The 24,064-nt window shown below is 46.8% G+C and overlaps 2 protein-coding genes across 4 annotated transcripts in view; one reads left to right on the top strand and one right to left on the bottom strand.

Annotated features, from left to right (window-relative positions):
* Positions 1 to 1,995: 1,995 nt before the first annotated feature.
* LOC132761744 (low density lipoprotein receptor adapter protein 1-like) lies at positions 1,996 to 16,256 on the bottom strand. 3 transcript variants are annotated; one of them, XM_067470047.1, is made up of 8 exons: positions 16,027 to 16,256; positions 15,720 to 15,874; positions 12,152 to 12,264; positions 6,074 to 6,188; positions 5,859 to 5,931; positions 3,140 to 3,892; positions 2,648 to 2,679; positions 1,996 to 2,528 (listed from the first exon to the last, which is right to left on the bottom strand). In XM_067470047.1, the coding sequence occupies exons 1-6, from the start codon at positions 16,124 to 16,126 to the stop codon at positions 3,690 to 3,692; spliced, it is 759 nt and encodes a 252-aa protein (XP_067326148.1). In that variant the 5' UTR covers positions 16,127 to 16,256; the 3' UTR covers positions 1,996 to 2,528; positions 2,648 to 2,679; positions 3,140 to 3,689. The 3 variants fall into 3 exon arrangements, with proteins under 3 accessions (XP_067326148.1, XP_067326133.1, XP_067326182.1); XM_067470032.1 differs by having other exon boundaries at positions 1,996 to 2,679; XM_067470081.1 differs by lacking the exon at positions 2,648 to 2,679.
* A 1,081-nt stretch (positions 16,257 to 17,337) lies between these two features.
* Positions 17,338 to 24,064, top strand: part of IFT172 (intraflagellar transport 172) — a 58,635-nt gene continuing 51,908 nt past the window's right edge. Inside the window, exons 1-4 of the mRNA XM_060754846.2 lie at positions 17,338 to 17,478; positions 17,560 to 17,703; positions 20,380 to 20,492; positions 21,062 to 21,101. Of these exons, the coding sequence (XP_060610829.2) occupies positions 17,359 to 17,478; positions 17,560 to 17,703; positions 20,380 to 20,492; positions 21,062 to 21,101 (417 nt within the window). The 5' untranslated portion in view covers positions 17,338 to 17,358. The remainder of the gene's footprint in view (positions 17,479 to 17,559; positions 17,704 to 20,379; positions 20,493 to 21,061; positions 21,102 to 24,064) is intronic.

The raw sequence follows: 24,064 nt of genomic DNA, 5'->3' as shown, positions 1-24,064 counted from the left end.
GGACCCCAAGTGCCATCTAGTCCAACCCCAACCTGCCTTTGTTTACGTTTGCATGGCATTGTATTATTGCCACTCTGAGTCCCCTTCAGGGCAAAAAAATATAGTAAATAAATAAACAAATATGCAGGGAAAGCTCTATCAAAGCACTCCCGATAGATGGCCATCCAGCCAGCGTTAGAAGGGACCCCAAGTGCCATCTAGTCCAACCCCAACCTGCCTTTGTTTACGTTTGTAATGGCATTGAATTATTGCCACTCTGAGTCCCCTTCAGGGCAAAAAAATATAGTAAATAAATAAACAAATATGCAGGGAAAGCTCTATCAAAGCACTCCCGATAGATGGCCATCCAGCCAGCGTTAGAAGGGACCCCAAGTGCCATCTAGTCCAACCCCAACCTGCCTTTGTTTACGTTTGCATGGCATTGTATTATTGCCACTCTGAGTCCCCTTCAGGGCAAAAAAATATAGTAAATAAACAAACAAATATGCAGGGAAAGCTCTATCAAAGCACTCCCGATAGATGGCCATCCAGCCAGCGTTAGAAGGGACCCCAAGTGCCATCTAGTCCAACCCCAACCTGCCTTTGTTTACGTTTGCATGGCATTGTATTATTGCCACTCTGAGTCCCCTTCAGGGCAAAAAAATATAGTAAATAAATAAACAAATATGCAGGGAAAGCTCTATCAAAGCACTCCCGATAGATGGCCATCCAGCCAGCGTTAGAAGGGACCCCAAGTGCCATCTAGTCCAACCCCAACCTGCCTTTGTTTACGTTTGCATGGCATTGTATTATTGCCACTCTGAGTCCCCTTCAGGGCAAAAAAATATAGTAAATAAATAAACAAATATGCAGGGAAAGCTCTATCAAAGCACTCCCGATAGATGGCCATCCAGCCAGCGTTGGAAGGGACCCTAAGTGCCATCTAGTCCAACCCCAACCAGCCTTTGTTTACGTTTGTATGGCATTGTATTATTGCCAGTGTGGAAGCCACTCTGAGTCCCCTTCAGGGCAAAAATATATAGTAAATAAAGAAAGAAATATGCAGGAAAAGCTCTCTCAAAGCACTCCTGATAGATGGCCATCCAGCCAGCATTGGAAGGGACCCCAAGTGCCATCTAGTCCAACCCCAACCTGCCTTTGTTTACGTTTGTATGGCATTGTATTATTGTCAGTGTGGAAGCCACTCTGAGTCCCCTCCAGGGCAAAAAATATAGTAAATAAACAAACAAATATGCAGGAAAAGCTCTATCAAAGCACTCCTGATAGATGGCCATCCAGCCTCTGTTAAAAATCTTCAAAGGAGGAGCCTCCAATGCAGGCACGGGCAAACTTTAGCTGCTAAGAATTGTGGGAGTTGGAGTCCAAAACACCTGGAGGGCCCAAGTTGGCCCAAACCAACCCTAGAGGTCATCTAGACCAACCCCCATCCACATCCTCTTCTTATCCCCACCCTATTTATTCACCCAGGCCTTGACCCAGTTAGGAAGAGGTCACCCAGAGGGTATCTAGACCAGGCTTGGGCCCTCCAGGTGTTTTGGACTTCAACTTCCACGATTATGCTAGGAATTGTGGGAGTTGGAGTCCAAAACACCTGGAGGGCCATAGTTTGCCTGTGCTTGCTCCACTGGAGTCTTGAGGCAGAGAGTTCCACCGCTGAACAGCTCTTCTTACAGTCAGTTATTCCTATTGTTTGCAATATGAAGCCCTTATTTGCTCTCTGGAGGTTTTGAAGCGGAGTCTGGATGGCCATCTGTCGAGAGGGTTTGAATGGGGCCTCCTTGCCTGGCACAAAGTAGCAAGGTGGGCTGGATGGCCCTTGGGGGTCCCTTCCAACTTGGCATCTGCCAATCATAGCAAACATTGGGGAACCCCTTCTCTTGGGGGGAGGTGGGGCAAGAGAGGTCATATTGCTGTCCCAGAGGAAGCCCCCTCCCCAGATAGTCCCCCCACTTCCCAAATCCCATGAGGCGACCACAATGAAGTCAGGAGCCGACATACAACAGTAGAAACCATTTATTCCCCTTTTAGAAAAGGACATGAAAAACTATTTTTCTGCTACAAAGCTGAGTTTTGGCAGTGATGAGGGGCTTTTGGGGGGCGTTGTGGTGGGGGGCTTTCCACCAAAGCCTCAAGTGGTGGTTGGGATGGAAGAAGAAAGGCCCACCCCCCAAAATTAGAGTAGAGTTGGTGGGAGGGGGCTTGGCTGGAATCTGAGAGTCCTCCCTCTGCAGGAAGAGCCCCCTCCCACTGAGAGATTGCTGCCCCCCACCAGTCATTGGGGGCGGAGTCAAGGGGGTTAAGACCCTTGTGTTGGGGAAATGGGAGGACAAAGGGGAACCTGGGGGGAGCATGGGGATGGCTGGTGGGAGGGGGCCAAATTGTGGAAGTGCCAAAAGGGGGGCGGAGCCGGCCTCAGAAGAGGGTCCCGGGAGGCAGGCAGCTGCTGGGGGGGCTGCAGCTCCAGGCCCCCAAGGATGGCGGGAAGCGGGTAGACGGGGAGCCGCCACTGAAGGCCAGGTGGCCCCCACCTGAAAGACACAACAGGCGAGGGAGGAGCGGGAGGAAGAGGAGAGGTGCCCCCCCTTGCCCCCCTCCCTCCAGCAAACCAAACCCAAGAGGGAGGAGTGGGTCTGGGGTCCCTCTTTACCTGCGGTGGGGCAAACCCCCTCCTCCAAGCAGCTTGCGGCAGAAAAAAGAGCCCAGTCAGAGCAGCAGCAGAAAGAAAGAGAAAGAAAGGCTCCCCAACAACAACAACAACAACAATAACATCAACAACAACAGCCCATTGTGGCCAGTGAACCCCTTCCCCAGAGCACCCAGACATCAACAACAACAACAACAACAACCCATTGTGGCCAGTGAACCCCTTCCCCAGAGCACCCAGACATCAACAACAACAACCCATTTTGGCCAGTGAACCCCTTCCCCAGAGCACCCAGACATCAACAACAACAACCCATTGTGGCCACTGAACCCCTTCCCCAGAGCAACCAGACATCAACAACAACAACAACAACAACCCATTGTGGCCAGTGAACCCCTTCCCCAGAGCACCCAGACATCAACAACAACAACAACCCATTGTGGCCAGTGAACCCCTTCCCCAGAGCACCCACATGCTTACTACTCTGAGGCCCACCTGGAGAGGTTGTCGTTGAGGTCGCCTTCTTCCTCGTCGTCCTCGTCATCGTCTTCCTCCTCCTCCTAACGCCACAAAATTTATTATTTTGTTTATTTATTGACAGTATGTATATTCCGCCCTTCTCCTCACCCCGCAGGGGACTCAGGGCGGATTACAATGTACAATGCAAACATTCAATGCCATAGACACACAACATATATAGACAGACACACAGAGGCTATTTAACATTCCAGCTTTTTGATGAGGGTATTCCGGCCACCGGGGGAGCTGTCGCTTCACCGTCCATTTGTGACACTGATGAAGTACTTCCTCACTCTTTGCATGCTTGCTGGAGATTTTTATGGCGTCATAAATTAGCGTTAGTGGTACCTAATTTTCCTACTTGACAGACGCAACTGTCTTTCGGGTGCAAAGGTCAACAGCAAGCTACACAAATTGGTCGGAAGCTCACTCTGACCCGGACTGGCTTCAAACCCATGACCTTTTGATTAGACCTTTTGACCAGCCAGCTCCGCCACAGTTCCGGTGCAGAAAGTCTCATTACTCCTCAGTAATGGCCTCCCACCATCCCTATCCCCCAAATGCAGACCCACCTTCCTTGGGGGGTGGGGTCACGTACCTCGAAGTTGGTCTTGAAAGGGGGGCTCCCGGAGGGCCGGCAGCAGGCGCCTTCCGAGGAACACAGCACCAGAGAGTTCTCCCGTTGCAGCGCAACCCCTTCCTCCTCCTCCTCCTCGTCTCCCCTGGAACCTGCAATGGGGAGAACGCCCTGAGGAAGGAGAACAGGCTCTGGCCTCTCCTGTAGTTATTTATTTATCTACTTATTATATTATTATTTATTATTTACTTCATGTCTCCAGGCAGCTTATAAATCCAGCAAAAATTCAGTGCCGCACAGGTAAACGATAAAACACCTCTTCTCATAAAAATATAAACAATCTAAACATATAAGCAATTAAAACACATATTTTATTGTTTCCTGCCTAAGTCATCAGTGGGGAGCCCCTCTCCCCGGCACCAACGGTTGCTCTAGTGAAGAGAGAGGGGGCCAGGAAGATAGTTTCACCGTGTCTCCTCTGCTAGGCTAATAATACAATATCATATATTGTATATACATATAATATTTACAATATTATAATGTAATGCAATATAATATAAGACATCACAAATTCCCTCTGTGACATCCTGACTGAATCATCCTGGTTGCCTCAATTCTCTCTCTGTGACATTTTGAAGCCAGCCGAGGGCGCTGGAAACCTTGCATTGGAACTTGTAAAGCAACAAGCTTTAATAAGGAAAGTGAGAAGAGGGGGAGATGGGCAGGAAAAGTGTATAAAAGGAAGTAGTGGTGGGGGAAAGTCAGTAGTGTCTTTCTTTGCTGAAGAGGTACAAGCAATATATCCATTTCAAAGCAAAACCGGCTTGTGAGTGGTTATTTAATATTGCTATACAGATCCTACAGTCTCACAATAAGAATAATACGATAGAATTACTGTATATACTCGAGTATAAGCCTAGTTTTTCAGTCCTTTTTTTAGGCTGAAAAAGTCTCCCTCAGCTTATACCTGAATCAAGGTTTTTTATTATTTTACTCTATTATTATTATTATTATTATTATTATTACATTAATCATTTTACTCTATTGTTTATTTATTTATTTATTTACTGTATTTGTATACCGCCTTTCTCAGCCAATCAGCGACTCAAGGCGGTTTCCAACAAATCAGTGTACATAAAACATAATATAGATTAAAAACATTAAACAGTATAAAACATCACAAAAGCAGTAAAAACAACATCATTAGTGTCTCATTATTACCAAGCATTGTCCAGTTCCAGTTCTATTATTATTACATTTATTATTTTATTCTTTATTATTGTTATTATTACATTTATTATTTTACTCTATCATTATTGGAAGGATATGTAAACACATTTATACTGAAGAAGGTTAGAATAATGCTTTAATCAGAGGACAGACTTATCTTAACTTACAGTTTTATTCAAAAACATTTAACTTACCGATGCCTCAATTAATGCAATTTTATTGGTATCTATTTTTATTTTGGAATTTACCAGTAGCTGTTGCATTTCCCACCCTCGGCTTATACTCGAGTCAATCCGTTTCTCTAGTTTTTTGTGGTAAAATTAGGTGCCTCGGCTTATTTTCGGGTCGGCTTATACTCGAGTATATATGGTATATATTTTATATCACATGTAATATTACTAATAATATTACAATATAATGGTATAGTTGTTGTTGTTGTTGTTCATTCGTTCAGTCGTCTCCGACTCTTCGTGACCTCATGTCGGCCATCACCACCCCCAGCTCCTTCAAGGTCAGTCCAGTCACTTCAAGGACTATACCTTGAAATGGTATAGTACAATATAGTAATATATAATACTGATATTGTACTATGCTAACAATATAAAATAGGTATATATATCTTGTCAGCCGCTCTGAGGCCCCTTCGGGCAGCATATAAATGTTGTAAATGAATAAATAAATAAATATCAATCTGTCAAACAGATTCAAACCACATATCAAGCGCAAAGTCATGTAGCGTCTGAGCAGGTGCAGAGAGCTTCACTGGCCACTTCATAGGGGCAGTCCAATCACACAGAGCCCCCCATTCACAGCTTGGCCCCCACTATCCTCCCCACCGCACAGGGAGGGAAGGAGACCCCTCCCCACTCTCCTGACCCACCGACTTACCAGCCTGGGCCGCTTCCCAAAGGTCAAGGGCCACCTGGAAGGCCTGGGCCACCGTCAGGGTCACTGCCTGGGCCTGTCAAGGAAGAGATGGGGAGGGTGGGGATGCAAAGGGGGAGGAAGGGGGTGCCCCTCTATCCCTCCCCACAACAGACGGACAGCAGGGGAAACCCCCAGCCCCTTTGGGTGGGGGTGGCTCTGCGGGAGGGTCCGCTTACCACCTTCTTCTTGGGGGAGAGGAAGGCGTGGCACTCCAGGGCCCCACTCCGGGGATTTTGGGCCACGTAGGCAAAGACCTTGTTCTGTAGCTTGTCCGTCGTGCAATAGGAGATCCTGCAAATGGAAGGGGGGGGAGGCAAATATTGGGGAGGGGTCACCCTGGGGTCACAAGGTAGAAAGAGGGGTCAAGGTGCCCCTAATCCTCCTCACCCCCAAAAGGGCTTCAAAGAGCAGCTACAGCTTGTCCGTCGTGCAATACGAGATCCTGCAAATGGAAGGGGGGGGGAGGCAAATATTGGGGAGGGGTCACCCTGGGGTCACAAGGTAGAAAGAGGGGTCAAGGTGCCCCTAATCCCCCCCCCCAAAAAAGGGCTTCAAAGCTTGTCCGTCGTGCAATAGGAGATCCTGCAAATGGAGGGGGGGAGGCAAATATTGTGGAGGGGTCACCCAGGGGTCACAGGGCAAAGAAAGAGGTCAAGGTGCCCCTAATTCTCCCCCAACATGCTTCAAAGTGCAGCCAGTGATTGACACAATCAGGAGTGACCTTTGTTAAGGTATACGGGTAAGTTACAGTGGGATCGCTACCAGGTGTGCAGGTGTGTGTGTTAAGAAAAAACACACCCGGGTTAATTGCAACCACAGGCTGGGTAATCAAAGCTGATTAATTTGGGCGACTCCCAGAGGGGTAGAACTGGGTCAGCTTCATTCAAGAAGCGTTGGAAGATTCATGTCTTTGAACTCTTTGGACTGTATGTATGTGAGTGCAATGCATCTCAGAAGAAATGGTGACTGCTGATTATGATTACTATACGGCTCCGGCCCAGCTTACTTATCCGAACGTATCTCTCTCTATGTTCCACCTCGTAATTTAAGATCTACTGGGGAGGCCCTGCTCTCGGTCCCACCAGCGTCCCAAACGCGTCTGGTGGGAACAAGGGACAGGGCCTTCTCAGTGGTGACCCCCCGCTTACGGAATTCGCTCCCCAGCGAGATTAGATCGGCGTCCTCCCTCCTTACTTTTAGGAAAAAACTAAAGACGTGGTTTTGGAGCCAGGCCTTTGGCTAGTGGGCACTTTAGCAGCACTTTAGGCACTGAACGCGGACCATACGATTGTTTGAAAATTGGAAACGGTTTATGACCTGGGATTATGTGATTCGTTCTATGTGATTATGTAATTTTAATTAATATCACAGTTTAATTGTTATGTAATGGATTTTATATTGCTGTTTTATATTGTTGTTTTGATACTGTTGGCATGGAATTGTTGCCTGTGTTAGCCGCCCTGAGTCCCCCCTCGGGGTAGAAATGGTCTAAATAAATAAAATAAATTAAATAAACATGTTTTGAAGCCACCACTCTGAATACTCAAAGAGTACATTTCTGTGTATTGTCGAAGGCTTTCATGGCTGGAATCACTAGGTTCTTGTGGGTTTTTTCGGGCTATAGAGCCATGTTCTAGAGGCATTTCTCCTGACGTTTCGCCTGCATCTATGGCAAGCATCCTCAGAGGTTGTGAGGTCTGTTGGAATTAGGACAATGGGTTTATATATCTGTGGAATGGCTGGGGTGGGGCAAGGAGCTCTTCCCTGCTGCAGTTAGGTGTGAATGTTTAGCTGATCACCTTCATTAGCATTTGAAGGCCTGCCTGAGCCTGGGAAAATCTGTTGCTGGGAGGTGTTAATCTGTGCCAATGAACAAAATCTGGCTACCAGTATTAAAAAACTCTAAAATTATAACAGCTAAACAACAGAGAGGAAAAAACCAGGCACAGATTAACACCTCCCAGCAACAGATTTTCCCAGGCTCAGGCAGGCCTTCAAATGCTAATGAAGGTGATCAGCTAAACATTCCCACCTGGCTCCAGCAGGGAAGAGCTCCTTGCCCCACCCCAGCCATTCCACAGATATATAAACCCATTTTTCCTATTTTCAACAGACCTCACAACCTCTGAGGATGCTTGCCATAGATGCAGGCGAAACGTCAGGAGAGAATGCCTCTAGAACATGGCTCTATAGCCCGAAAAAACCCACAAGAACCTAGTACATTTCTGGTTTTGTTTTTTTTGCATCTTTGTGTTGCAAACTGTGCATTGTGTTACTGGGTTACACCCACTGCACAATCTCCAAAAACCATAGCCTGAAACACTGCATCCCTTTCTCTGGAGGACATGCCTAGAGCTGGGTTTGCAAGGGTCCAAAAAAAGGGCCAACTTGGGCCCTCCTTCCTTTCAGGTGTTTTGGACTCCAACTCCCACCATTCCTCACAGCCTCTGGCCCTTTCCTTTCCTTTTCCCCTTTCCTTTTCCACTTAAGTGGCTGAGGGGGAGGAAAGGAAAGGGCCTGAGGCTGTGAGGAATGGTGGGAGTTGGAGTCCAAAGCACCTGGAGGGAGGGCCCAAGTTTGTTTGTTTGTTTGTTTACAGTACTTATATTCCACCCTTCTCACCCCGAAGGGGACTCTGGGTGGATCACAGAACACGTATACAGCAAACTTTCAATGCCGATTATACAGTGACAAGACAGACAACAGATAGGGGTGTGTATTTATGTGTATATGTGTATGTGTGTGTGTGTGTGTGTGTATGTGTGTATATATGAGGCTTTTTCTCATCATTCAGCATATTTTTGAGGCTGTGGTTGCTTCCATCCACAGAGGGGTGCTGTTGCTCCATCTCCTGGCCGAAGAGCTTTCTTTCTTTGTAAACTTTCCTCCAAAACGTGTGCCTAGAATATCTCCTCGCTTAATGTGGTTCCTATTAGGCATGGGAAGACTATGGTTCTAAATGTTTATTTATTTATTACAGGCTCTTATACCCCGCCCTTCTCACCCCGGGGGGGACTCAGGGCGGCTTACAAAAGCAAGGCACCATTTGATGCCCGCGTCACAAAACAATCAATACAAAATTATTACAAATTCATAGTTAACAACAATTCATACATAATATAAAATCAATAAAATCAATAAAAACCCCATACAAACCCAAATCATCCCCCCACATGGTCAGCGTTCACTAACTCAAAGATCTCATTCTCAATTCCATTTCTTCAATCCTGCTGGTCGTATTCATCTGATTTAATTGCCAGATTGCCCGAAGGAGTGGTCCCAAAGCCACGTCTTCACCCTCCTACTGAAGGAGAGGAGGGATGATGATGTCCTGATTTCCCCCGGGAGTGAGTTCCACAGGTGAGGAGCCACCACTGAGAAAGCCCTGCTCCTCGTCCCCACCAGCCTCACTTGTGACAGTGGTGGGGTCGAGAGCAGTGCCCCCCAGCTGATCTCAAGCTCCGGGGTGGGACGTAAATATATGTTTCTATATATTATGAATCATTCCAGAGATCAAGCCATAAGAAATAAGATACAAATGTGATATAGCATACAGGATGGAAATCATGTATAATGATTGTCTCAAAAGAATGAAAATGTAAAAGAAAACAATCCTCGTGTTGGTGGTGGGAATTGTACATGTTTTGTCTGTGCACAGTATGTGTGGTTTTTTTTTTTTGTATTGTTAAAATAAAAATTCAAATAAAATAAAAAAACATATTGTGCACAGACAAAACATGTACAATTCCCACCACCAACATGAGGATTGTTTTCTTTTATATTGTCATTCTTTTGAGACAATCATTATATCTTTACCTTTTCAAAATTTCAGAACAAAACTTTCAAAATGTCATTATTATTTCATTATTGGTGTTTTTTTTTATGACAGGACCAATTAGTAGCTGCCATTTTTGTTAGAGTTCTGAAATTTTCACCGCCAGAACTTTAGCAACACTTTAGAACAGTGGTTCCCAACCTGGGGTCCCCAGATGTTTTTGGCCTTCAACTCCCAGAAATCCTAACAGCTGGTAAATTGGCTGGGATTTCTGGGAGTTGTAGGCCAAAAACATCTGGGGACCCCAAGTTGAGAACCACTGCTTTAGAAGCAAAGAACCAGCGCCCTCTAGTTTTGTCAGTACTTTAGAACCATGGATTGCCCATGCCTAGTTCCTATTCATCATCTCACATTGTTGTTTTCAATCCACTAAGCGGGAGGGGAGCTGGGCTGAAGGCCAGGAGCTCACCCTGACCCAGTTTCGAACTGTCAACCTTTTGGTTGGCAAGATTTAGTGCAGCTGCAGCTGGTGATTAGCCTGCAGGGCTAAAGGCAGCCTGGGCCCATGCCTGGGTTAAAGCAATGCTATCCAAACCCACCAAAGAAATCTGCAAAAGAAATCTGGTTAACTGTTCTTTACTGTCCTTACATCTGGGTCCATAACCTGCTGATGAATCCAACAACCACTTGGTTTATTTTTAAAATAATATGATCTGCAATGATCTGGTTTTGTCATCACAAAGGAGGCCAAGAGAAGGCGCCGCCTCCTGCCCTGGATTCACACAGGCTGGCAGCCCAAGGTTGCATTGACAGCAAAGACACGCAAGCATTGGCTCATGGGTTTTGCACACAACAGCACAACAGGGGATTCCTCTTTCAAGCCCCAGGCTGTAAGAAACATTCTGCAATCCCCATATAGATAGATATAATACTGTTGATTGTGAGCCACTTTGAGTCTCCTAATGGACAGAGAAAGCAGGACACAAACAAACATAATAATAATAATAATAATAATAATAATAATAACAACTAGCTGTCCCCTGCCAGGCTTTGCTGTGACCCAGTCTGTGTATATGTGCTTTGTGTGTGTATATTTGTGTATATATTTGTGTATATATGTGTGTTTGCATATATATTTGTGTGGTTTTGCAAATGCACTGTAATGTAATTTTTATTTTTTGGCTTTTTAAGTCTCTTCTACTGTGTCTTTCAGTGTTTTTATGAGTGATGGTCACTCATTGGCCTGGTATGTGTCTTGTGTCCAAATTTGGTGTCAATTCGTCCGGTGGTTTTGTTCATTCGTTCAGTCGTCTCCGACTCTTCGTGACCTCATGGACCAGCCCACGCCAGAGCTCCCTGTCGGCCGTTACCACCCCCAGCTCCCTCAAGGTCAGTCCAGTCACTTCAAGGATGCCATCCATCCATCTTGCCCTTGGTCGGCCCCTCTTCCTTTTGCCTTCCACTTTCCCCAACATAATTGTCTTCTCTAGGCTTTCCTGTCTCCTCATGATGTGGCCAAAGTACTTCAACTTTGTCTCTAGTATCTTTCCCTCCAGTGAGCAGTCAGGCTTTATTTCCTGGAGGATGGACTGGTTGGATCTTCTCGCAGTCCAAGGCACTCTCAGCACTTTCCTCCAACACCACAGCTCAAAAGCATCGATCTTCCTTCGCTCAGCCTTCCCTAAGGTCCAGCTCTCACATCCATAGGTTACTACAGGGAAGACCATGGCTTGGACTAGGCAATGGATCTTGGTTGCCAGTCTGATGTCTCTACTCTTCACTCTTTGATCGAGACTGGACATTGCTCTCCTCCCAAGAAGGAAGCGTCTTCTGATGTCCTGGCCACAGTCTGCGTCTGCAGTAATCTTTGCACCTAGAAATACAAACCCTGTCACGGCCTCCACGGTTTCTCCCTCTATTTTCCAGTTGTCAATCATTCTTGTTGCCATAATCTTGGTTTTTTTGACGTTTAGCTGCAACCCAGCTTTTGCGCTTTCTTCTTTCACCTTGATTAGAAGGCTCCTCAGCTCCTCCTCGCTTTCGGCCATCAGGGTGGTGTCATCTGCATATCTGAGGTTGTTAATGTGTCTTCCAGCAATTTTCACCCCAGCTTTGCATTCATCCAGCCCCGGTGGTTTTAGAGTTATTTTAATCCCACAAACAAACATTACATTGTATTGTCGAAGGCTTTCATGGCCGGAATCACTCAGTTCTTGTGGGTTTTTTCGGGCTATATGGCCATGTTCTAGAGGCATTTCTCCTGATGTTTCGCCTGCATCTATGGCAAGCTTCCTCAGAAGTAGTGAGGTCACCCTCTGAGGAAGCTTGCCATAGATGCAGGCGAAACGTCAGGAGAAATGCCTCTAGAACATGGCCATATAGCTCGAAAAAACCCACAAGAACTGAAACATTACATTTTTATTTATATAGATAATAATATCCTCTGGCTCCTCCCCCTCCCAAACAAACCACAACACACCTGTAGATGGAGATGCTCTCGATGGCCTCCTGCGTCTCGGCGTCCTGGAGGGAGAGGCCGCGCGGGGAGACCGTCAGCAACACCTTCCGGAACTTCTTGGGCCCCACGCGGGTCTAATTGGGGGAGGGGGGAATAAGAAGATGATGGGCAATGGGTTCATTTATTTATGTATTTATTTACAACCTTTATATACCGCCTTTCTCACCCTGAAGGAGACTCAGAGCGACTTACAAATAATATGTAAATACAATATATTATATTATTACCATTGCACAATATTAGTATTATAGATTACTATATTGTACTATACCACTTTACTGTAATATTATTAGAAATATTACATGTAATATTAAATATATTCCCACCCTCCCCATCTCTTCCTTAACACGCCCAGGCGGTGACCCTGACGGTGGCCCAGGCCTTCCAGGTGGCCCTTGACCTCTGGGAGGTGGCCCAGGCAGGTAAGTCGGTGGTTCAGGAGAGTGGGGAGGGGTCTCTCTTGCAGTTGAGTCGGGTCGCCTTCCCTCCCTGTGCAGTGGGGAGGATAGTGGGGGCTAAGCTGTGAACAGGGGGCTCTGTGTGATCAAACTGCCCCTGTGAAGTGGCCAGTGAAGCTCTCTGCACCTGCTCAGAGGCTACATGACTTCGTGTTTGATATGTGGTTTGAATCTGTTTGATAGATTGATATTTATTTATTTATTTACAACATTTATGTGCTGCCCTACTCACCCTGAAGGGGCCTCAGAGTGACTCACAAGGTATATATACCTATATTATATTGTTAGCATAGTACAATATCAGTATCATATATTACTATATTGTACTATACCATTATAGAATTGGAAGAGACCTCCTGGGCCATCCAGTCCAACCTCTTTCTGCCAAGAAGCAGGAAAATTGCATGACAGATGGCCATCCAGCCTCTGTTTAAAAGCTTCCAAAGAAGGAGCCTCCACCACACTCCGGGGCAGAGAGTTCCACTGCTGAATGGCTCTCACAGTCAGGAAGTTCTTCCTCATATTCAGGTGGAATCTCCTTTCCTGTAGTTTGAAGCCATTGTTCCATTGCGGCCTAGGTCAGCAGAAAACAAGCTTGTTCCCTCCGCCCTAGGACTTCCCCTCACATATTTATATCTGGCCCTCATCACGTCTGCTCTCCGCCTTCTCTTCTTCAGGCTAAACATGCTCAGCTCTTTCAGCCGCTCCTCATAGGGCTTGTTCTCCAGACCCTTGATCCTTTGAGTCTGTGTTCTAGTCTTCAGGACAGCAGAAAACAAGCTTGCTCCCTCCTCCCTAGGACTTCCTCTCACATATTTATACATAGAATCATAGAATCTAGAATCCTAGAGTTGGAAGAGACCTCATGGGCCATCCAGTCCAACCTCTTTCTGCCAAGAAGCAGGAATATTGCATTCAAAGCACCCCTGACAGATGGCCATCCAGCCTCTGTTTAAAAGCCTCCACATAAGAAGCCTCCACCACACTTCAGGGCAGAGAGTTCCACTGCTGAACAGCTCTCACAATCAGGAAGTTTTTCCTCATGTTCAGATGGAATCTCCTTCCTTGTTGTTTGAAGCCATGGCTTCTTCAGTTCAGTTCTTCAGTTCAGCAGAAAACAAGCCTGCTCCCTCCTCCCCATGACTTCCCCTCACATATTTATATCTAGCCCTCATCATGTCTCCTCTCTGCCTTCTCTTCTTCAGGCTAAACATGCCCAGCTCTTTCAGCCGCTCCTCATAGGGCTTGTTCTTCAGACCCTTGATCATTTGAGTCACCCTCTTCCTCTGGACACATTCCAGCTAAGAGTCAACATCTCCCTTCAATTATGGTGCCCAGAACTGGACACAGTATTCCAGATGTGGTCTAATTATAATTTATTATTATTATTATTATTATTATTATTATTTGAAACACAACAAGATTAGGCCACAGCAGACACTCTGCTGGCTGTTGTATTGGCTCACACTTCGAATACTTATTATTATTATTATTACTATCATTATTATATTATTTCTTTAATTCATATTATTATTATTTTATTCATACAACAAGATGAGTCCACAGCAAACAAGATCACTCTGCTGGCTGTTGTATTGGATCACACACCAGACACTTCCCAAGTGTCTAGGACTGTGTGATGTAATGGCGAATAATGTGTGCAGATCCCTTCTGCAGCTGGCAGGTGGTATTTTGTCAGCGCCGATTGTGTTTAAGTGCAGGCCAAGGTCTTGAGGCACTGCACGCAGTGTGCTGATCGCACTGGGTTTTTTTTATTATTATCATTATTATTAATATAGTGTATTACATTATATATATATATATATATATATATATATATATAATATTATATTATTAGTACAGTGCAGGAGACAAGATGGAACAGTTCATCTTGATTCCAGAGCAGCAGTTGGTGCTGGGGGGTGGGGCTCCCAACTGATGACACTCTAGATGCCCTCTAGGCTGCTAAGAATTGTGGGAGTTGAAGTCCAAAACAACTGGAGGGCCTAAGTTGGCCCAAGCCTGGTCTAGATGCCCTCTGAGTGCCCCCTTCCTAACTGGGTCAAGGGCTGGGCGAATAAATGGGGTGGGGATAAGAAGAGGATGGGGAGGGGGTTGGTCTAGATGCCCTCTAGGGTTGACCTAGGCCAACTTGGGCCCTCCTTCCAGGTGTTTTGGACTTCAACTCCCACAATTCCTAGGAATTGTGGGAGTTGAAGTCCAAAACATCTGGAGGGAGGGCCCAGGTTGGAGCTAGGGCTAGTCTAGATGCCCTCTGGGCACCCCCTTCCTAACTGGGTCCCACCATTCTTAGCAGCCATTGGAAGAGCGGGGCCATGAAGGCAGTTCCATCTTGTCTCCTGCACTGTGATTATAATATAATATAATATAATATTATTGTAATATACATATAATATTGATAATATTATAATGTAATACAATATACTACTACTAATAATAATAATATATTATAATTATATAGATGTATATTAAATGTAATATTACTAATACTACTACAGTATAATGTTTTTATTTGTATACCGCTCTTTTCAGCCCTTAGGCGACTCATATAATTATATATATTTATATTAAATGCAATATTACTAACAATATTATAGTATAATGTTATGGTGCAATAATATTACAGTATAATGTTATGCTGCTAGGAATTGTGGGAGTTGAAGTCCAAAACACCTGGAGGGAGGGCCCAAGTTGGGCCTAGGGCTAGTCTAGATGCCCTCTGGGCGACCCCTTCCTAACTGAGTCAAGGGTGGGTGAATAAATGGGGTGGGGATGAGAAGAGGATGGGCAGGGGGTTGGTCTAGATGCCCTCTAGGGTTGATCTGGGCCAGCTTGGGCCCTCCCTCCAGGTGTTTTGGACTTGGAATTGTGGGAGTTGAAGTCCAAAACACCTGGAGGGAGGGCCCAAGTTGGCCCTGGGGCTAGTCTAGATGCCCTCTGGGCGACCCCTTCCTAACTGGGTCAAGGGCAGGGCTAAGAAGAGAGAGCCACGCCCCCTATTTCCATTGGTCACGCCCCTATTTCCATTGGCCACGCCCCCTTTTCCTCACCATGGCTAGGATGCGCCTCACGGCGGCGGCGGCCATCTGCTCTCCCTTGGGCTCGCCCACCAGCGTCATGCCCAGGTACTTGAGCGCGAAGCCCACGCCGCCTTCCAGCAACACCGGAGAAGGAAGAGGATCCCGGCCCTCCGCCGCCAGCAGCCCTGGAAGAGAGGATCGGGGCGGCACTAGGACCCCGCGGGGCACCTTGCTCGCTCCCTCCCTCCCCGTCGCCTAGCAACAGCCTCCCCCTCCCGCTCTCTGCTCTCCCGTCTCCTAGCAACAAGGCCTCTCCGTCCCCCCTCCCCTCTCTCACGCTGCGGGCGCGGGCGGCGGAGGCGGGCGACGCCGAGGCGGTGCCGGGCCAGGCTCGGGCTCCGGAGGACGGCGCGACCCGCGGCTCGAAGCGCCTCCATCCGTAGGCGGGGCCTCACGACCAGCCCGCCGCCGCCGCGACCCACTTCTCCTCACAAACGCCTTCTGAGCATGCGCGGAGGAGGCCCCGCCCACAGAGAAGCCCCGCCCACCGCGGAGGACAGAGATTCTCGGATTCGTCTCCTCTCAAACGTGTTATGAGCATGCGCGGAGGAGGCCCCGCCCACAGAGAAGCCCCGCCCACCGCGGAGGACAGAGATTCTAGGATTCGTCTAGCAAACGCGTTCTGAGCATGCGCGGAGGCGGCCCCGCCCACAGAAAAGCCCCGCCCACCGCGGAACGCAGAGATTCTCGGATTCGTCTCGCAAACGCGTTATGAGCATGCGCGGAGGAGGCCCCGCCCACAGAGAAGCCCCGCCCACCGCGGAGGACAGAGATTCTCGGATTCTTCTCTTCTCAAACGCGTTCTGAGCATGCGCGGAGGAGGCCCCGCCCACAGAGAAGCCCCGCCCACCGCGGAACACAGAGATTCTCGGATTCTTCTCCTCTTAAACGCGTTCTGAGCATGCGCGGGGGAGGCCCCGCCCACAGAGAAGCCCCGCCCACCGCGGAGGACAGAGATTCTCGGATTTGTCTCCTCGCAAACGCGTTCTGAGCATGCGCGGAGGAGGCCCCGCCCACAGAGGAGCCCCGCCCACCGCGGACAGATTCTAGGATTCTCCTCCTCGCAAACGCGTTCTGAGCATGCGCGGAGGAGGCCCCGCCCACAGAGAAACCCCGCCCACCGCGGAGGACAGAGATTCTAGGATTCTCCTCGCAAACGCGTTCTGAGTATGCGCGGAGGAGGCCCCGCCCACAGAGAAGCCCCGCCCACCGCGGAGGACAGCGATTCTAGGATTCTCCTCCTCCTCGCAAACGCGTTCTGAGCATGCGCGGAGGAGGCCCCGCCCACAGAGAAGCCCCGCCCACCGCGGAACACAGATTCTCGGATTCTTCTCCTCTCAAACGCATTCTGAGCATGCGCGGAGGAGGCCACGCCCACCGCGGAGGACAGAGATTCTAGGATTCGTCTCCTCTTCTCAAACGCGTTCTGAGCATGCGCGGAGGAGGCCCCGCCCTCAGAGAAACCCCGCCCACCGCGGAGGACAGAGATTCTAGGATTCTTCTCCTCCTCGCAAACGCGTTCTGAGCATGCGCGGAGGAGGCCCCGCTCACAGAGAAGTCCCGCCCACCGCGGAACGCAGATATTCTAGGATACTACCCCGTCCGGGCAATGACGTCACCTCAAAGGGGGCGGAGCCCGGACGCCATTTTGGTTGTTGTTGCCAGGGAGACGCGGCCTATCCTGGACGCGATGCAGCTGAGGCACGTCCGGACCTTGTTGGCGCCTCAGGTGAGGGAATTTGGGGGGCCTGAAGGGCTGGGGCGAGGCCTGGCTGGCTGACTGACTGACCACCCTATTTCCCTCCTCCAGGACGGGGCGGCGAAGGTGACGTGCCTGGCCTGGGCGCCCAACAACGCCCGCTTCGCCGTCTGCACCGTGGACCGCGTGGTCCTCCTCTACGACGAGCACGGAGAGCGGAGGGACAAGTTCTCCACCAAGCCCGCAGACCCCAAGGTTAGGCCCAGGCACAGAGAGCAGGCCTGGGCCCACTTGGGGCCTCCCTCCCTCCAGGTGTTTTGGACTTCAACTCCCACAATTCCTAGCAGCCTACTGGGAGTTGAAGTCCAAAACACCTGGAGGGAGGGAGGGAGGGAGGCCCCAAGTGGGCACAGGCCTGTCCTCGAGTCCCATGATGGAGTCAACTGTGTGTTTGTCTTTTATTTATCGAGTCATCAGCAACCAGTCAATTATAGTACATTTCTAACAGAACAAAGCAAACAAACAGACAAAATAAAAAATACAGAATACAGGTGTGAGAAAAGCAGTATATATTATTATTATTATTATTATTATTGGAGTTCCCACCCCCCAGGGGTGAGAAAAGCAGTATATTATTAATATTATTATTATTATTGTTATTATTATTATTATTTGAGTCCCCCCCAGGGGTGAGAAAGGCAGTATATTATTATTATTATTATTATTATTGGAGTCCCCCCAGGGGTGAGAGGTGCTGTATATAATTATAATTATTATAATTATTATTATGTCAGCAATATGTCCTCAAAATGCACCCCCAGGGGTGAGAAAAGCAGTATATTATTAATATTATTATTATTGTTATTATTATTATTATTATTATTATTTGAGTCCCCCCCAGGGGTGAGAAAGGCAGTATATTATTATTATTATTATTATTATTGGAGTCCCCCCAGGGGTGAGAAAGGCGCTGTATATAATTATAATTATTATAATTATTATCATGTCAGCAATATGTCCTCAAAATGCACCCCCAGGGGTGAGAAAAGCAGTATATTATTAATATTATTATTGTTGTTGTTATTATTATTATTATTATTATTATTATTATTATTTGAGTCCCCCCCAGGGGTGAGAAAGGCAGTATATTATTATTATTATTATTATTATTATTATTATTATTATTGGAGTCCCCCCCAGGGGTGAGAAAGGCAGTATATTATTATTATTATTATTATTATTATTATTATTATTGGAGTCCCCCCCAGGGGTGAGAAAGGCAGTATATTATTATTATTATTATTATTATTATTATTGGAGTCCCCCCCCAGGGGTGAGAAAGGCGCTGTATATAATTATAATTTTTATAATTATTATTATGTCAGCAATATGTCCTCAAAATGCACCCCCAGGGGTGAGAAAAGCAGTATATTATTATTATTATTATTATTGTTATTATTATTATTGTTATTATTTGAGTCCCCCCCAGGGGTGAGAAAGGCAGTATATTATTATTATTATTATTATTATTATTATTATTATTATTGGAGGCCCCCCAGGGGTGAGAAAGGCGCTGTATATAATTATAATTATTATAATTATTATTATGTCAGCAATATGTCCTCAAAATGCACTTTATTATTGATTTAGGATTGATTTGCATGCCCTATCCCCTCCGAAAATTTCTATCCCAGTTATCTCCTATCTTGCTCATGCCCAGCATTATTTTTAAATTTTAATTTTACATTTGGCCCAGCCATAGGTTTTTAAATGCTTGTTGTGTTACTGTATTGCTTATTTTTATTTTTGTTTATGAGTTATATTTTAACTGTTTTGTATTGTTGGTTTGCTATTGCTTTATTATTGTTGTACTGTGGGCTCGACCTCATGTAAGCTGCACCGAGTCCCTTGGGGAGATGGTAGCGAGGTGTAAATAAAGTATTATTATTATTATAGGAGTCTCCCCAGGGGTGAGAAAGGCAGTATATAAATACTGCAAATAAATAAATAAATAAATAAATAAAGGGTGCAGTGCCTCAAGACCTTGGCCTGCATTTAAACACAATTGGCCCTGACAAGATTACCACCTGCCAGCTGCAAAAGGCCACCCTACTGGGATCTGCACGCATTATTCACCGATACATCACATAGTCCTAGACACTTGGGAAGGGTCCGACGTGTGATCCAATTTAAAAGCCAGCAGAGAGTGATCTTGTTTACTGTGGACTCATCTTGTTCTGTTTCAAATAAGAAGAAGAAGAAGAAGAAGAAGAAGAAGCCACTTTGTTATGTATCTAATAATAATAATAATAATAATAATAATATAAAAATAATAGATATTAAGACCAAACTGTAAAGACTATGGCACAAGCCAGCAAAGGTGGTCCCAGTGATGATCGGCACACTGGGTGCAGTGGCCTGCACGTAAAAACAATCGGCACTGACAAAATCACCACCTGCCAGCTACAAAAAAAGGCCACCTTACTGGGATCTGCACGTATTATTTGCCGATCCATCACACAGTCCTAGACACTTGGGAAGTGTCCGACCTGTGGTCCAATACAGCAGCCAGCAGAGTGACCTTGTTTGCTGTGGACTCATCTTGTTGTGTTTCAAATAAGAAGAAAAAGAAGAAAAGCCACTTTGTTATGTATCTAATAATAACAATAATAATAGGACAGCAGATTGATCTTGTTTGCTGTGGACTGATCTTGTTGTGTTTCAAATAATAATAATAATAATAATAATACATCACACAGTCCTAGACACGTGGGAAGGATTCAACTTGTGATTTTGTGATACGAAGTCCAGCATAGAGATCTCGTTTGCTGTGACATACTGTGCTTTTGCGTCAGTAAAATAATAATAATAATGGTAATAATATTAAGAGACCTAACTTGGCTCTTCTCTCCCCCCCCCACCCCACCCCAGTATGGCCGGAAGAGCTACGTGGTCAAGGGCATGGCCTTCTCCCCAGACTCCACCAAGATCGCCATTGGGCAGACCGACAACATCATCTACATCTACAAGATTGGAGAGGACTGGTGAGTGGGGAGGAGTAGGGCCATGTCCATCCCTTCTGGGTTTGCCCTGCCCTGTCCAGCCCTGCCCCCACTGGCTGACCCTTCAGAGGGAGGGATCTGGACATCTTTCCTCCCGTGGGGCTCCATAGAATCATAGACTCCTAGAGTAGGAGGAGGTCTGGTGGGCCATCCAGTCCAACCCTATTCTCCCAACAATTGCGTTCAAAGCACCCCTGACAGATGGCCATCCAGCCTCTGCTTCAAAGCCTCCAAAAAAGGAGCCCCCATCACACTCTGGGGCAGACAGTTCCACTACTGAACAGCTCTCACAGTCAGAAGGTTCTTCCTAAAGTTCAGGTGGAATCTCCTTCTTTTCCTGTACTTTGAAGCAGAGGCTAGTCTCCAGGGCAGCAGAAATCAAGCTTGCTCCCTCCTCCTCCCTATGACTTCCCTTCACATATTTATACATGGCCCTCATCATGTCTCCTCTCAGTCTCTTCTTTAGACCGCTCCTCATAGGGCTTGTTGACCACTTTGCCATGCCCTTCTTTCTCTCTCTCTCTCTCTCTCTCTCTCTCTCTCTATCTCAGGGGCGATAAGAAGGTGATCTGCAACAAGTTCATCCAGACGGTAAGCCCAAGCTGTTGGATACCCTCAATAATAACTTTTATTTTTATCTCCCTGAAGGGATTCAGGGCAAAGGGACAAGCCCATCTACCCCCAAACCGCACCAGAATGTTGAGTGGGTCATGGGGGCTCTGTGTGCCATGTTTGGTCTTTATCAGTCATTGGTGTGGGTCACAATGGTCTCGGGAAGTGAGTGAAGATACTGCAAATCCCATCATCTATGGTCCATCCTTGTTAAAATTACACCAGGATGTAGAGTGGGTCATGGGTGTTCTCTGTGCCATGTTTGGTCCTGGTCTGTGATTTGTAGGCGCCACAGTGTTCTATGGGAAATGATATGGGTGAAGCTACTGCAAATCCCATCGTTCATGGTCCATCCTGCCCCAAACTGCACCGGGATGTAGAGTGGGTCATGGGGGCTCTGTGTGCCAAGTTTAGTCTTTATCAGTCATTGGATGAGGGTCGCAGTGGTTTCAGTAAGTGTGTTAAGGTACTGCAAGTCCCATCATCTATGGCCCACCTTCCTCCAAACTGCGCCACGATGTAAAGTGGGTCATGGGGGCACTCTATGTCAAGTTTGGTCTTTATCGGTCATTAGATGAGGGTCGCAGTGGTTTCAGTAAGTGAGTGAAGGTACTGCAAGTGCCATCATCCATGGTCCATCCTCCTCCAAAATGCACCAGGATGTAGAGTGGGTCATGGGGGCTCTGTGTGCCAAGTTTAGTCGTTATCAGTCATTGGATGAGGGTCGCAGTGGTTTCAGTAAGTGAGTGAAGGTACTGCAAGTCCCATCATCCATGGTCCATCTTCCTCCAAACTGCGCCACGATGTAGAGTGGGTCATGGGGGCTCTGTATGTCAAGTTTAGTCTTTATCAGTCATTGGATGAGGGTCGCAGTGGTTTCAGTAAGTGAGTGAAGGTACTGCAAGTCCCATCATCCATGGACCATCCTCCTCCAAACTGCAGCAGGATGTAGAGTGGGTCATGGGGGCTCTGTGTGCCAAGTTTGGTCTTGATTAGTCATTGGATGAAGGACAAACCCAGAGAGCACAGAGTTAAAAACATAGCACAATAAAATAAAAATAAAACAAAACAAAAAATAGAAACGTATCACAATAAAACATAACATCATGAAAACAGTATCATACAGAGCGATAAAAGTGCCGAGTTCAGAGGGCTCTGGGTTTGTGCAAATTCCTAGATGGAGCTAAGGGAAAGTGCAACATTCAGAAAGCCGGTGCTGGGAGGATAATGTACTTGGGCTTTATAGTGTCGGGATTGCAGAGCAGAGGGCCAGGCTAAAGTGCCGGAACTTAGGCATTAAAGGGCCAGTTCTTTGGAACTGCCTAATCAAAGGCACAATGGAACATCCATGTTTTTAGGTTCCTTTGGAAGGAGGGCAGGGCAGGTGCCAGTCTCATCTCCCTAGGAAGACAGTTCCAGGGGCCACCACCGAGAAGGCCCTCTCCCTCGTCCCCACCAACCACGTTTGAGACAGAGGTGGAAGTGAGAGGAGGGCCTCCCTGGATGATTTTAGGGCTTGTGTTGGTTCGTAGGGGAAGATGCGATTGCAAAGATAGGCAGGTGCTGAACCGTTTAGGGCAGGTGTCCAGGGAGGCCCTCCTCTCGCTTCCACTCCGTCTCAAGTGTGATTGGTGGGGACGAGGGAGAGGGCCTTCTCGGTGGTGGCCCCCCGCCTTTGGAACTGTCTCGAACTAAGGCCCATGGGCCAAATACGGCCCTCCAAGGTCCTTTACTCGGCCCTCGCTCTGGGTCAACCTAAGTCTGAAACGACTTGAAAGCACACAACAACAACAACAACAACAATCCTATCTCATCAGCCCAAAGCAGGCCTATCCTTCCCACTGAAATGCTCATCTATATAAATAAAAATGCAACGTTCGTTTGTGGGATTAACAGAACTCAAAAACCACTGGACGAATTGACACCAGATTTGGACACATGACACCTCTCAGGCCAACGAGTGACCATCACTCATAAAAACACTGAAAACACAAAAGAAGGGACTTTAAAAAGCAAAAAAAAAAAAACAACAACATTACAACTCACACACAAAACCACATATATATACACAAACACACATATATACACACATATATGCATACATACACAAAACACATACACAGAAGGAAGGAAGGAAGGAAAGAAGGAGGGAGAGAAGGAAAGAAGAGTAGAGAAGGAAGGGAGGAGGGAGAGAAGAAAGAGGGAAGGAGAGAAGGAAGGAAAAAAGGATAGAGAAGGAAGGAAAGAGAAGGAGGGAGAGAAAGGGAAGGAGAGAAGGAAAGAAAGAAGAGTAGAGAAGGAAGAAAGGAAGGAGGGAAAGAAGAAGGAGGGAAGGAGAGAAAGAAGGAAAGAAAGAAAGGTAGAGAGGAAGGAGGGAGAGAAGGAAGAAAGAGAGAAGGAGGGAGAGAAAGGGAAGGAGAGAAGGAAAGAAAGAAGGGGAGAGAAGGAAGGAAGGAGAGAATGAAATAAAAAAGTGAAAGAGGGAAGGAAGGAGAGAAGGAATGAAAGAGAGAAAGAGGGAGGGAAGGAAGGAAACAAGGAAGGATGGAACCAAAAAGCAAAGGAAGCGAGAAAAGAAACAGGTAGAGAAGGAAGAAAGAAGAAGGGAAAGAATAAGAGGAAAGGAGAGAAAGAGGGAGGGAAGGTTGGCCACAGCAACACGTGGCGGGTACAGCTAGTTAGTTTATATTTGTTAAAATTGTTCTCCATTTTAATTATAGAATTGCACTACAAATAAGAGATGTGCAGTGTGCATTTACGTTTTTTTTCGAATTATAATTTGGCCCTCCAACCCTTGGAGGGATTGTGACCTGGCCCTCTGTTTAAAAAGTTTGAGGACCTCTGGTTTAGGGCTTTGTAGGTAATCACCTGCGCCTTGAATTGGGACTGGAAACTCATTGGAGGCCAGTGGCTCCCCAGGGGCCCCCCAGGGGCCCCCTGTG

The sequence above is a fragment of the Anolis sagrei genome, chromosome 1, assembly GCF_037176765.1.
Source record: "Anolis sagrei isolate rAnoSag1 chromosome 1, rAnoSag1.mat, whole genome shotgun sequence".
NCBI lineage: Eukaryota > Metazoa > Chordata > Lepidosauria > Squamata > Dactyloidae > Anolis > Anolis sagrei.
Note: the sequence above shows the minus strand (reverse complement) of the source record. Positions and strands in the feature narration are given on the sequence as shown.